General features: G+C 40.9%; 2 protein-coding genes and 1 non-coding gene across 5 annotated transcripts; 2 read left to right on the top strand and 1 right to left on the bottom strand.

The window, feature by feature from the left end:
- Positions 1-500: 500 nt before the first annotated feature.
- On the top strand, positions 501-6,965 carry LOC147255563 (tumor protein D54-like). Of its 3 annotated transcripts, XM_086213345.1 has the most exons (9): positions 503-1,105; positions 2,237-2,352; positions 2,458-2,606; positions 2,871-2,918; positions 3,701-3,802; positions 4,708-4,734; positions 5,834-5,869; positions 5,969-6,017; positions 6,095-6,881. In XM_086213345.1, the coding sequence occupies exons 1-9, from the start codon at positions 1,093-1,095 to the stop codon at positions 6,170-6,172; spliced, it is 618 nt and encodes a 205-aa protein (XP_086069471.1). In that variant the 5' UTR covers positions 503-1,092; the 3' UTR covers positions 6,173-6,881. The 3 variants fall into 3 exon arrangements, with proteins under 3 accessions (XP_086069472.1, XP_086069473.1, XP_086069471.1); XM_086213346.1 differs by lacking the exon at positions 4,708-4,734 and having other exon boundaries at positions 501-1,105; positions 6,095-6,884; XM_086213347.1 differs by lacking the exon at positions 5,969-6,017 and having other exon boundaries at positions 502-1,105; positions 6,095-6,965.
- Positions 6,966-7,287: 322 nt separating this feature from the next.
- Positions 7,288-7,359, bottom strand: trnae-cuc (transfer RNA glutamic acid (anticodon CUC)). Its single transcript has one exon. It is a non-coding gene; the product is annotated as a tRNA-Glu (tRNA).
- A 421-nt stretch (positions 7,360-7,780) lies between these two features.
- ppdpfa (pancreatic progenitor cell differentiation and proliferation factor a) lies at positions 7,781-9,819 on the top strand. The gene is made up of 5 exons (XM_086213348.1): positions 7,781-7,958; positions 8,883-8,988; positions 9,106-9,180; positions 9,265-9,358; positions 9,444-9,819. The coding sequence occupies exons 2-5, from the start codon at positions 8,934-8,936 to the stop codon at positions 9,574-9,576; spliced, it is 357 nt and encodes a 118-aa protein (XP_086069474.1). The 5' UTR covers positions 7,781-7,958; positions 8,883-8,933; the 3' UTR covers positions 9,577-9,819.
- Positions 9,820-13,024: the final 3,205 nt, after the last annotated feature.

The following is a 13,024-nucleotide window of genomic DNA, read 5'->3' as shown; positions in this document are numbered from 1 at the left end:
CATAACAATAACTGACAATCGCTGAACTGGAACACATGTAAACATTTTGGATCATTTTCAAGTGCGGCCATGGTTGTTTTGCTGTATTTTGACAACCAGCTGCACCGTTGGATTCTCTCACCACAGGCCCACTCAAATTTGTATGACTAGAATATCTGGTCATACTAAAAACATCCTCACATTTAGACTTAGACTTAGACCTTCTTTATTTGTCATTTGGATTTTCGTCTCAAATGAAATTTCAGTTCAATGGCTCAGGCATGGTAGACCACCACAAGTTTGAATTTGCCTTTTTTTATTTCTTTTTTATTTCTTTTTTTTTTTACAAGTACAATGTTATTTTCAGAGGTGAAAAGTACATTTACTTACTTACAAGTGCTGTAAAATTAAGACCTTTGATTTATTTGGCTTGGAATTTAAATTTTATGTCATTTCATGGGCAATCAGTGTGTGTGTGTGTGTGTGTGTGTGTGTGTGTGTGTGTGTTTGTGTGTGTATGTGTGTCCGTGTGTTTAAATCTACAAGAATTAATGTTGTGAAGGAATATGGCACTTAGCATTAACTAAAAATTCTACATTGACAAAATATCCAAGGAGTGCGCCCCCAGAGGGCAGGCAGTGTCCTCCTTGTAGAATTTATTATGAACCAGCAGGTAACACGTGGCACGGAATATATAGGTAGAAATACATTGTGGGTTTGTTTGGGTTTTTTTTGCGTGTAAATTGTGTTGTTTTTTTGTTATTTATACGTACACTTTTACACTGTTAAACCAATAAGTCACGTTTTACAAAACCTACTTAAAGAGTTTTTTTTAATTTTATTTTAAAGAAATACATGCAAATTCGTCTAATATTGTGCCACCTGTGGATTGGTTGATTTTGGTAGCTCTCCTGTGTGTGTGTGTGTGTGTGTGTGTGTGTGTGTGTGTGTGTGTGTGTGTGTGTGTGTGCGCGCGCGCGCGTGTGTGAATAACAGCCTTAGTGATCCTGCCTCCTACTAGTTTCCTAGTTTAGCTGATTGGATGGAAGCACTCGACATCAACTAGCTTCGTCTAAACATACTGAGGTGAAAGCAGCAGCAGGTGCAGCAACAATGAGTCGAGCAGGTAAGAACCAGTCGTTATTTTATTGGTAATACAAACGAACATGTGGTCGGTTTTAGTCTGCGTTTGATGTTTTTGTTTTTCTTTTCTTTTTTTATAGCGAGTTTCCTCTCCGGTTTAGCTAGCTTTAGCTCTGTGTGCAACAGGTTAGCCGTTAGCCAATTAGCCCCTGCTAGCCTGGCACGTTGCTTCTGGCGTAGTTCAGCACTGAGGACAGCTCCGGATGGGTTGTTCACTTTTCTACTACAACATTTATGATATAAGAAGCAAAGCTGCTGGACTTGTTCGGTAATTGCTTACCTTCATAAATTATGGTACAAATGTACAAACATTGCCTCAAAAGCCTTTTCCTAGTTTGCTAAATCCGTAACTGTAAAATACCCATAATGTGTCTGTACGTATAATCCTGCTGTTTATCTTAAACTATTGCTCTCTGTGAAATATGTATATTTAGGTTATGCAGGGATATTACATCGATTTTAAACTTTATTACTGTCTGTATATTAAACTATTTTTTTCTCACTTTATTTCATCTGACCAGTACAGTAAGATAGGGTGAACATTCAGGAATACTTTGTTCTTTAAATCCCCCACCCACACACCAACATAACAAATTAAAATTAAGTTAGCACAAAAAAAGAAAAAAAAAGATATGATGTATTCCTTCCATCTTAGAACGTGGTTAATAATGATAAAGGAGTAAGTAAAAGAACAATTTTCACGATATGACGAAATGTCATGACAGGACATAATTTGAAATGCAAAAATCTTAATTTATTCTGTAATATTCACAACATTTGGCAGTAGCAATATATGTGGTAATGGGAAAATGGCATAACGCAGTGTAGTGCCATCATTCCAGCTGTTTAAGCTTTCACGGATCTAAATAAAGTAAGACTAAATCCGGCTCATCGTCCAACAGTATCCAGTAAGTTTCCTAAAGAGGACAAAAACTGCATAGGAATTTGCTTCACAAATGAAAAATGCACACAAACAACAAACCCTGCATAAACATATGGAACGCTTTTTCTTACACTGGTACGATATTAAAAATCTGAAAAATTCTTATCATAGGGTTCATTTGTAATGATACATCAGCTATCTAATAGTTGTGTGACATTTTGTCTTTGAAAGGTTTTAGTGGGACGTCATCGCCCATGAGTTTCTCCTCCAGCACAGCAGGGAATGGATGCCCACCCACAGATCTAACAGAGGAGGACAAGGAGAATCTGAGGGTTGAACTTGCAAAGGTGATGCCCTTTTTGTTATTATTCTCCATGTTCTACATGGTCCACCTGTTCGTCTCTACTGAATCATCGTCACTGAGTCATTTTGCTGTTTTTCCCGCCACATAGATGGAGGATGAAATTCAGACTTTGCGGCAGGTGGTTTTGGCCAAAGAGAAATATGCAGCAGACATCCGCAGACAGCTGGGTATGAGCCCTCTCAGTAACATCAAGCAGAACCTTTCCAAAGGCTGGCATGAAGTCCAGACCTCATCTCCGTAAGTACAATTGCACCCTTATCATGTGAGTAAACTGGATTTGCAGCTTACTGTTTCACCTGACATTTGTCATGTTAATTTGTTGTTGAGTGTCTTGCATGCAGCTTCTTACCTTGTGTACCTCTCTGCTGGCAGCACATTTGCCATGCATTGTTTGACGTGGTTATATAACTTTGGGAAGCTCCCTAATAAGTGACGACTGTCACGGTCTCTCTCTTAAGAAGGACTGATGATCTCTCAACATGTTCACGTCTCTCTCTTCAGATATATCACGGCCTCGGCCACTTTGGAAGACTTAAGCAACTCCAACGTGTAAGTGTCAATGACAAACTCTACTCTATGTTTATTGATGCGGGGGTTTCCTAGGGTTGTTTTTTTTTTTTTAGCTGCTCACATGCGAACGATCCCTTCTAAGAAACAAGTGATGGGATTTTGTGGGTCAAATAGGATCGGGGCCCTGTTAATAGCCTTACAGCCTGAATTAGTACAAGGAGCAGTGGTATTAAGGAGCAGCAGTGAGAGAGAGGGGGAGATCTCCTGCTGCCAGATGGACCTCAGCCACTGACGCAAGTTTGCCTGTTGTTGCTGTCATGTTTTCTTTGTGCTCAGTCTTTGACTGAGATGTGGACTCGAGTCACTTGGACTTGTGTTTGCTCACGTTACTGTAATAAATGGCTTAAATGGCTTGGGCTTGGAAGTTAAAGAGTTGAGGCATGATGACTCAAATGACTTGTTGGAGTTGGTCAGTTGAGAACTTGACTTGACGTAACTTGTTGCTTTGCTTCAGATTCAGACCAAATAACCAGGAACTTCTGTTAGCAGACCAAATGACTAAGGACTCACCTGAGACTATACCAAAGGACTAAGAACTCACATAAGACATGGACCAAATGTCTAGAGACTTGCTTGTGACAGACCGCATGACTGCAGACTTTCTTGAGACTAGGACGAAAGAGTAGGGACTTGCTTGAGACTTAGACAAAATGACAAGAGACGTGTAAGAATTGGACCAAATGATCAGGTACTTGTTCTAGATTTGGTCCAAATGACCTGAGTAAAACATTTTGACTTCATGTAACTGCTTCTACCCGTAGGTACATAAGAACTCGGGAGGGCCTCTCCCATGCGGGCCACGTTACATCCTCAGCATTCTCCAATGTGGGCGTGGCCATCACCAGGAGACTGGCAGAGATGAGGTAAGCTCCGTCCTCTAAACATTTAACAAGAAAAAGAGTTTTTCTATTTTATTATCTCAAATTTGGCAAATTTTGATGACTCATATTTTTACCTTTTTATATGGACTAGAGTCATGAATAACAATAAAACAATTGAAATAACAATAACCGCTTGTGTGAAAACACCAGAAAAAAGATTACAGCTCACAAGATGCAAGTAAGAAAAGCTGATTTTGCCAAACTTATCCAGGTTTGAAATAAGGAAAATTTTTGGAAATGCTGCCATGAAAATTTGCCCAGAGATGAAAGGTCCACAGGGAGTTATTTCTACACCACATAGTCGATGGATTGGATGGACAGTTGGACATTGATGACAATTGTTATTTTGACATTTTAAGAGGTCCTTCATTTATATGGTGGACGCCCCCTCCGATTAAGCTATAACTTATTTTATTATAGTTTTCTCGTAGTGAGTCCTCAAATCAAAATTGTAATTAGTCCAACATGTTAATCTTAGACGGTGAACATTGTGAGTGCGTGTATATACATTGTCACTTTGCATGTTAGCATGCTGGCATCAGGGGTTTACCTCCTAACGCTGGCAACATGGCTACAGTGTTTTTAACTTGACAAGTGATACTCAACAAAAATGGTTTTTTTTAATAATCATATGAATACAGTGACCACATCCCTTTGATGGAAAAATGGCTGTAACAAGTTTGCACCGAGAGAATATTTTGTGTCCATCACCTTGAGTGTCATGGCCCCCTGTCTCATGTTGAGCCAGTAAGCAACCATAATCCAATCACTCTGGTACATCTGGACTTCAGCAGCAGTAGCCGATAAGTCTGTTGTTGTCATCCATGTGGAGACACAGTGTGACTTTATTTGTGTCTGTTTTTACCTCCACGCTGCAATCCCAACAGAGCTCTGCCTCTTCCAAGCCCACCACGGTAAGACTTGGTTAGAAATGATCTCTGGGACGCTGAAGTGTGTCTGTGCTCTGTTGTATGAACATAGTAACATGTGCAGCCCATACAGGTCACATGAATGTAATCTCTACTGATGCAGGATATCTTACATGTTTTGACTGAAGTTTAAACAACAATATGAATATTAAACTGTTCTAAACTATGGCCAGGATACTAACAGTCACTGTTTCTGGTATCAAGTCTTTGTTTTTTGCTAAGCTAAATGTCAAATACCTGTGGCAGACATGCTGCATGGTGGTGCAGTGGTCAGCACTGTCGCCTCACAGCAAGAAGGTCCCGGGTTCGAGTCCCGGCTCGGTCACGGGATCTTTCTGTATGGAGTCTGCATGTTCTCTCCAGGTACTCCGGCTTCCTCCCACAGTCCAAAGACATGCAACTTCGGGACGAGGCTAATTGGATTCTCTAAATTGACCGTAGGTGTGAATGTGAGTGTGAATGGTTGTTCGTCTCTATATGTTGGACTGGCGACCTGTCCAGGGTGAACCCCGCCTCTCACCCGTAGCCGCTGGGATAGGCTCCAGCCCCCTGCGACCCTTAATAGGAATAAGCGTAAGACAATGGATGGATGGATGGATGTTGCAGACATATAAATCAACAAACTCCCCTCCAGAAAGCAAGTCAAATGAACTTTTGCCTTAAAGTGTTAGTGTTGCCAAAAAATGTAACTTGCCTTTCAAATACTCACAGTTTGTTGTCCTAATCCCACAAACAGTTTTTTTCTCCCTCCTGCTTTACTTTTTATTGACTCAAGAAGTGAGGAAACATAAACCATGCAGTATATTATTAGCCTGAATCAAATGGAGACAACAGCAAGAGTCCAAAACCTCAGCCGCATCATCTGGAATAATCCACATCCTCTTTATCCAGCCATATGCTAAGTAATCCATCAACACTTTGACTTGAGTTAAAAAAAAAAAAAAAAAGTAGAGCACTTCCTGTTGGAGTGAGTCATTGTGAGCACTTGACAGGCAAATGACACTTTTTGGGTGAGGAAATGCTGGAGGTTTTGTCACATTTAATGCTTAAATATCCTTTCTCTTTTCCATGTTTAATTTTGAAGCACCCTGAGTCACACCATTAGTGTACCAACTATGAGGTAAAACATCTCCTTTATTTAGTGCTCAATGCTGTATTAATTATTGCACTTAGTCACCATGGCTACAAAAAAAAATTAAACATCATTGAACCTCCCCAGACACTCCTCTACATTCAAGTCTTTTGAAGACATGGTTGACAATGTGAAGGTGAGTTTGCGAAAAGAGGAAGCTCACAGAAGCGCTCTCATGTGAATGTTGATCTCTTGTGTGTGTGAATCTCACAGGAGAAGGTGACTGGCAGCTTGGCGAATAATGGCAACACGTCCGGGTTTGAGAAAAGATCCTCACGCCACAGGACATGAGATGGACCCTCTCAGCTTCACCCAGTTATTTATATTTCAAACCTTGTAAAGTGCAGAATGTCTTTTGTTCCCTTGTCTGTGTGAATTTGTCCACTGTTCTTTCTAACTTGTGTATTAATACCGTATGGATAATAGTGTGTATGTATTTATGATGTCAAAACACTCTTAATACATGATGCCACTGCATGATGCATACATGTAATTTAAGAGTTTGACATGTGAGTGCATAAAACCATCTTGACAATTCATTGGCATTAATTGTGACATTTGAAAAACAAGATGACAAAGTATTTTTGTACTTTAAGTTTTTTCAATTAAAGTCAATTGAATGCTTTGTGGTCATTTGCGTGTATAATTTTGAAAGTAACCTGAAGTTATGTAGGTTTTTGGTTTTTCAAGTTTCATTCTGTGTGAGCCAGGCTACCACTGGTGACCTTTGGGTGGCGCTATAGGGGCTAAAATGAGTGAACCTGTCCCTGCACTGCTGGTGTTTTGGAGGGAATAAACACTGTGATGTTGAAGCTCCTGTTAAATTTGCAGAGACCTCAGTGTTGGATGGGAAGGAACAAAGAAAAGATACATCCAAATCTGTGCTCTTGCTGTACAAAGCCAAGCATGCAGGTTTATAATGCACACACAGATTTTTAAACTGCACAGTTTTTCTTCTGTGCCTCCATGTATATCCAAACGCACTGTATATTTTACATACACATGAATTTGTAAACCAAAATTTTAAATTCAGATTAGATTAACAATTTTGTTGTCACTATGTGGCGGAAGAACAACAAAATGCAGTTTTGTATCCAACCCAAGTAAAAAACAAAACAAAACTGGAGTCCTGAGTGTAATTTATGTGTGACTGAAAGTATTTGACAGAAATACGTATGTTCTATGGGAGTATGTAGAGATGAAGTTATGTATACAGAAGTTATTTGTTTTGTTTTGGGGTTTTTTTTAACATGGGAAATACTTAAAATGTGGTTGTAATAACAATACAGATTACATAGTTTCTTACAGGATATTTTATTAAACGTTCAATTTACAGAAGGGGCTCATTACAAAACGATATCCCTCCTCGTCATGGACCTTTCTGTTACAACAAAATCAAAAACAAGTTCCCTGACCGGGAATCGAACCCGGGCCGCGGCGGTGAGAGCGCCGAATCCTAACCACTAGACCACCAGGGAAAGACACTTACACATGTGCTAATTAACATCATAAAGCTATTATTTGATAATTGGCGTCAAACCCAATAATGTCTTACACTCATGACACCCCACCTGAACTTCAATACTGATCCATTTTCTTCACAAGAGCAAATATGTTCTTTTCTCTAGAGTGTCATTAAAAGTTACCATCGACCGTCTTAAACTCAATCGTCCTGCTGCCTGATGGGAGTCTTTCTAAAACTTCAAACTGTTTCCGAGATCGCTGGCTCGGAGCGATTATCATAAGTCTTCTGCGTGTTGAATTAAGTCCCCCCTCCAAAGCCTCTTGGTATCTGGTGTCACTGAGTTCCTGTCGACCTGCTGGAATGAACAGCACGTTGTGAGTCACAGTCTCCGCCCAGTATCTCTCCAGCACACGCCGGGCCCTGTGTCCGAAGCTTTAAAAGCTGACCTCCACCGACCCTCAGTCAGTGACAGCCGCCGTGCGATGACCGAGAGGGGCAACAACATCGTTTAGCCACAAATGGGCCATCGGAACAACTAGCACTTCTTCTACATTCAGCCATCCGCACCTTCCAGCCGCAACCGGTGCTAACAGCAGCATCCTCCTTTGAAAGGTATGCAAAAAAGAAATAATAAATATTATCAAATTGTCTTTTTCAAAATGTGATTCAAAACAATATTTTTGGAAACCTGTTACATGCACAAGTTTATGCAACTTCTTCAAGGTCACCCATGGAAACAGGCTGACATATATTTTAAATTACACGAGTTTTATTACCTTTCCGTACTGGTCTTGTTAATTGGTTCGTGTCTATTTGGGTGCTCCATGAAATCCTCAAAGCCATCTGCTCCGAGCCTGCCTGGTGTTACGCTTTACAGCCTTCAGCTGCTTCTCAGGCTTCAGGCTGTTAACTTTTATCACTGCAATGCATTTTTAGTATTTATCATTTCACGAGTATCAATAAATATATATCTGTATGGTCAAGTGTTGTAATGTATATGTTAACCTGTTAAAACATTCAAAAGTGCTTATAATTTTATTATTTTTGGCAGCAAATGTGGATATCGCTACCTATAATTTCCTATTTGAACACGGTTGTGCTTTGATGTCTACAAACATGTCAAACTCAGCACACGGAGAAAATATGAGAACATTATAACAAGTGGTTGCATGGGGGCCAAAATCTCTAGTTGCACCCCGGCTTGCGTGGTCACGCAAACAGCTCGTGAGCCATGTGCCTCAAGTGAGCTCTGCTGGACATGTGGACTCCTGCACACGATGGGGTTTTGAGAGTTGGGAAACCCGATTCTCAGAAGGAGCTGCCATTTTTATCACTCTGCTGAAAAAGCTCGAAGACCGGAATGAAGTACAGAGGGCATGAATGTTTCCTTCAAATAAGTCCTGTGGCTTCTTAGAGTAGTGGTAGCCTGGATGCTGGGAGAGTGTGATTCTGTAACAGGAATTTAAATAACAGACAGGAAATGGAGTGACGATGATCATTTTATTTCCAGACTAATAGTGTGTGTTTCTCCCTCAGGTTACCATTTCTCATCTTTTGAGCGGTGTTACACCGAAGGTCGGGAAAAAAATGGCAGCAATTCCATCAAGTGGCTCCCTCATCGCCACCCATGATTACTATAGAAGTGAGTCCAAGGCCACTGCGCGTTTATGTTGCATCGCTCAGCCTCTGATCTTGGTAACGTGACCTCTGTGGAAGCCTGTTTTGTCTTTCAATGAAAGGGAATCTATCTCCTCTGCAGGGCGCCTCGGGTCCACTTCCAGCAACAGCTCCTGTGGCAGCGCTGAGTATGGAGAGGTCATTCCACACCACCCAGGTAAAATAAATGCCAAGGTTATGTTTTGAGAACTCGACACACCAAGCAGATCTCCTGTGTAAAATATAATATTGGCTTCCTCAGGACTCCCAAGACAAGATTCTGGTCACTGGTGGACTTCTTTTTTCTTTGCAAAACAGAACCATCCCGGCATGCAGAACGGTTCTGAATACCAAAAGTGAGCTTCCTGCACAACGAACAAGTGTTAATCAGTTGTTTACGTTTGTTCCACAAGTAAAAATCCCACAATTCCATGTTTTCAGGAACGGAACCTACACAGTGACCAATGGTCAGGTGACCTGCATCGCCAGGGAAATGGTTCTGAACAGACAACTCAGCGAAAACAGCGACAGCGGAAAGTCCGAAACCTCAACCCCTCCACCAACTGCCTCCTAGACGCCCTCCCCTCACCTTCCTGCCTCCCCTCGCTCCTCCTCACCCTCAACTTGCCATCCAGAGCAGTGATGGAGATGTTGATGGTGTTTTTTGTCCTTTAGTAAATAGTTTGCTTTTCCTTTTTGCCTGTGTAAAGTTTATTTGTTCTTTGACCAAAAATACTTGAGTATATAAAAAGTTTTTACATTTATTTCTTGTTGTGACTTTCAGCTACTAATAAAAAAAAACCGCTGAATGCAGTCAGCTCTTCCTGTGAGTGGCTTTTTATTGAATGTCTCCTCTCCGTGAGCTGTTTTACAACTTGAAGGAACACATGTAGGTTACTGATTAAACTGGCGTAAGCTGTTCAGCTCTGGTATGATTAGCAACGATTTATTCCCTTGTTAATTCAGCTTGCATAAGACCTCACCTGAGTTTGAATGTAGGTCAACAACGTCTGGAAAACACAAAGTAATGATGGGGAATCAAGGAACTTTTCGCCTTTCTCCGTAATAACAACATGGCGTAAAGATGATGCGGCCCGCTTGCTACGATCACTGTACTTGTACTGGAAATGCATTCATTAATACTGAAGCAGGTTCCAGTTTTCACAGCAAAGAGAGTAAGACAGGGTCCATTCATGAAATGGGATGTCAGGGAAAAACCTGGAAAAGCCATTAAATCCCAAGGCTTGGTTTGGAAAGATAAATTACACCGTACACTGTTTGAAAGTCGTTGAATTTTGCTGCACAAACATCTGCATATTAGAACTGAAGGTGTTCAGACTGAGGAAAATTTGTATGTCACTTCTGTACTTTAGCTATGTTGAACCAAACCGTGCTGGCTTGTCTTTAACTGTCGTTAATACACAATTTAGTACGTTTTGCCACTGGATTTCAGTTTCTTTCCTGTCCAAACAGATGTTCCAGTAAACATTTTTCCCAAACGCGTGGAAAAGTTATGGAAACGTTTTGGTCAAAACACTTGAAAACAACATGTTTTGTTTGTTTTTAATTATTATCAGGATTCCTTGATAGGACAACGTGTTGTGTTTGAGTGTTTTGGAGTTTCCACTCAGTTTAAAGACATAAAGTTCACTCCACTATTTTTTTTTTTAATCAAATATTACACCCAAGGACAGAGACTTGTACCTCTGGCTGAACTGCGTGTAGAACTCAGGATCATTTTGGACCTTGAATGTGACGCCTGAGATGACGTGTTTGGGAACTGTAACTGGGGGTTCAATAGCTGCGCTGATTCCTTGAACATATTGGGAACATTTTGCTACGTGCGCTATGACCAGACAGAATGAAGTCTGGCTACCCTCCATCTCCTCAGTAAGTTCATCTGTTCGAACATGAAAGTCAAACAGCTCCAGTGCTGTAAGTGGTGAATTTACAGCCACATACTAGGACAAGTATTTTGGCACTGAAAGGAGCTCACGCATGTTCCTTGTATGTAGACCTTCACCCATATGCATGACCTCCCCTGCCTGCTGTCCTCAGCTGCATGGTCCCTGGCAACTCATCGAGAGTTCCTGGGGTCTAAATTTGTACGGTGATTCATTTTGGCTGAGTGTAAGCACCGTTTCACCTCTCTGACACGGGAGTCTCCTGTCGTGCGAGGGTTTATTTCTCGTGAGAGCATTAAGGCCTCCTGTAGCAACGGAAGGATGAATCAAGAACATAGAACCATATCTAAAGCAAACTGCATCACCATAAAATTCCTAGATAGACAGGAAAACAAACGCATTCTAGTGAGTGAGGCTTTTTGTAGAGACGCACAGAACACGTTAGGGTTAATGACCAAGTTCAGTTGATGTTTGTCATGCCTGTCAGAGGCTGCCAGAACAAGATATGATTCATGTTTGCAGACCTTCACCCTTTAACAACGATCCTTGCTACCTGTGTTCCAAAGCTGCTCTATTCCTGGCAACTTATCGGAGAGACCTGCTGGCTAAATCTGTCCCGTGATCCCGTCCTAGAACAAACACCCTGTCAGTCTCCCTTCATGCAGGAGGGTTTCTGTTTTCTCTCCCCCCCCCCCCCCCCCCCCCCCGCTGTGAGGCCAGTCACATTTTCTCTGAGCAAAGGTGACAGACCGCAATGAGACGCAAATATTTACATGAAAGCAACACAGCTATAACCACCATGAAATCTCTGGTTTGATGGAAAAACAGACACACGTGGACACATGAGACTTCAAAACCCTGTAGGATCGTCTTTTTTTTTGTGTCTTTTTTTTGTTTAGCAGAACGTGAGCTATTAAACAGTGTTTCAGGTCTTTTCAGGTGAAGAGTTCATGCTGTCTGTGGGGTTTTGAGTTTCATCAAGTTTGTTTGTTTGATCAGCAGCACCAGTCAAGAGCGTGAACTGGTGAGATCATTCGTCCACGTTGCTGAGAGATGTCCAGGGTCAGCACAAAAGGTTGTAACTGTTCCCACGAACCGTCGTTCCTTCAGTTGAAAAAAAAAAATAAAAAGGAAAAAAATATAAGAATGAAAATGAAACTGATAACAAAACTGCTTACATCTGATCCCTTAGCTACATTTAACCCATAACTGAAATGAACACTCTCGTATTCCTACTTTCATTAAAATATTCAAACACTTTATATATTATTGACACATTATTTTTAAAAGGAGCTTGTAGAATAAAACACATGAATCCACCCAGTAGTTTGTTAGATAAATAAAAGCGACTCTACTATCACCATCATTAAAATGCTACTGACAGATGAGCTGTTAGGATAAAATGATTAAACAAACTTGTTCTGTATTGAATACTTTTACTTTTTAAAGTTACACTTTGCTAATAATACATGCTTACATGCTAAGCTTTTTAAAAACATCGTATGTTGGTACTTTACAGAAGCATTACTACTTTTACTGCAGTAAATGTACCTCCTACATCCACTTCTAGTTCATAGAAATGACGTTTTATTTCATTTAGTTTGGCTCATTATATTTCTTTCCAATGACCACTTTGTCTGATATGTGAATGAAAGGAATTATTAAGGTCAGTGTGCATTAGTTTTCACTGAGTGCAACATTGACTATGTTGAAGTAGAACTGAATGTGACCGCGCCTGCAGAAACAGCTGTGAATCTTGTCTGACCTACATTAGCAGATCCAATAATGTCACCGCTCCTCTTCCAGCGCGAAATCAAAAACCAATGAAAAGTGGTTAGACTCAACGAGACGAGACCAGAGGCCAGACATCATCAGAACTCTGGGTTTGAGTGCTAGTGTTCGTGTTGACCCACTAAGTAAAATACGTATTAATCATGGTAAATGTTGGGATGGCTTAGGAAGAGTCTACTTGCGCATCTACGTCTCGTGAGTCTCTGGGAAAAAAACTTTTTTATGCCTCTTAACTGGCCTCAGCTGCAGATCAGACATTTTTTCCAGGTTGTAGTCCGTCCCATTCTGGTTAGTGCGATCAGGGAAGTGCCTGTAATTTGACTGAAA

The sequence above is a fragment of the Aulostomus chinensis genome, chromosome 9, assembly GCF_037954235.1.
Source record: "Aulostomus chinensis isolate RoL2024-O1b breed Wild chromosome 9, RoL_Achi_v1.0, whole genome shotgun sequence".
Classification (NCBI taxonomy): Eukaryota; Metazoa; Chordata; class Actinopteri; order Syngnathiformes; family Aulostomidae; genus Aulostomus; species Aulostomus chinensis.
Note: the sequence above shows the minus strand (reverse complement) of the source record. Positions and strands in the feature narration are given on the sequence as shown.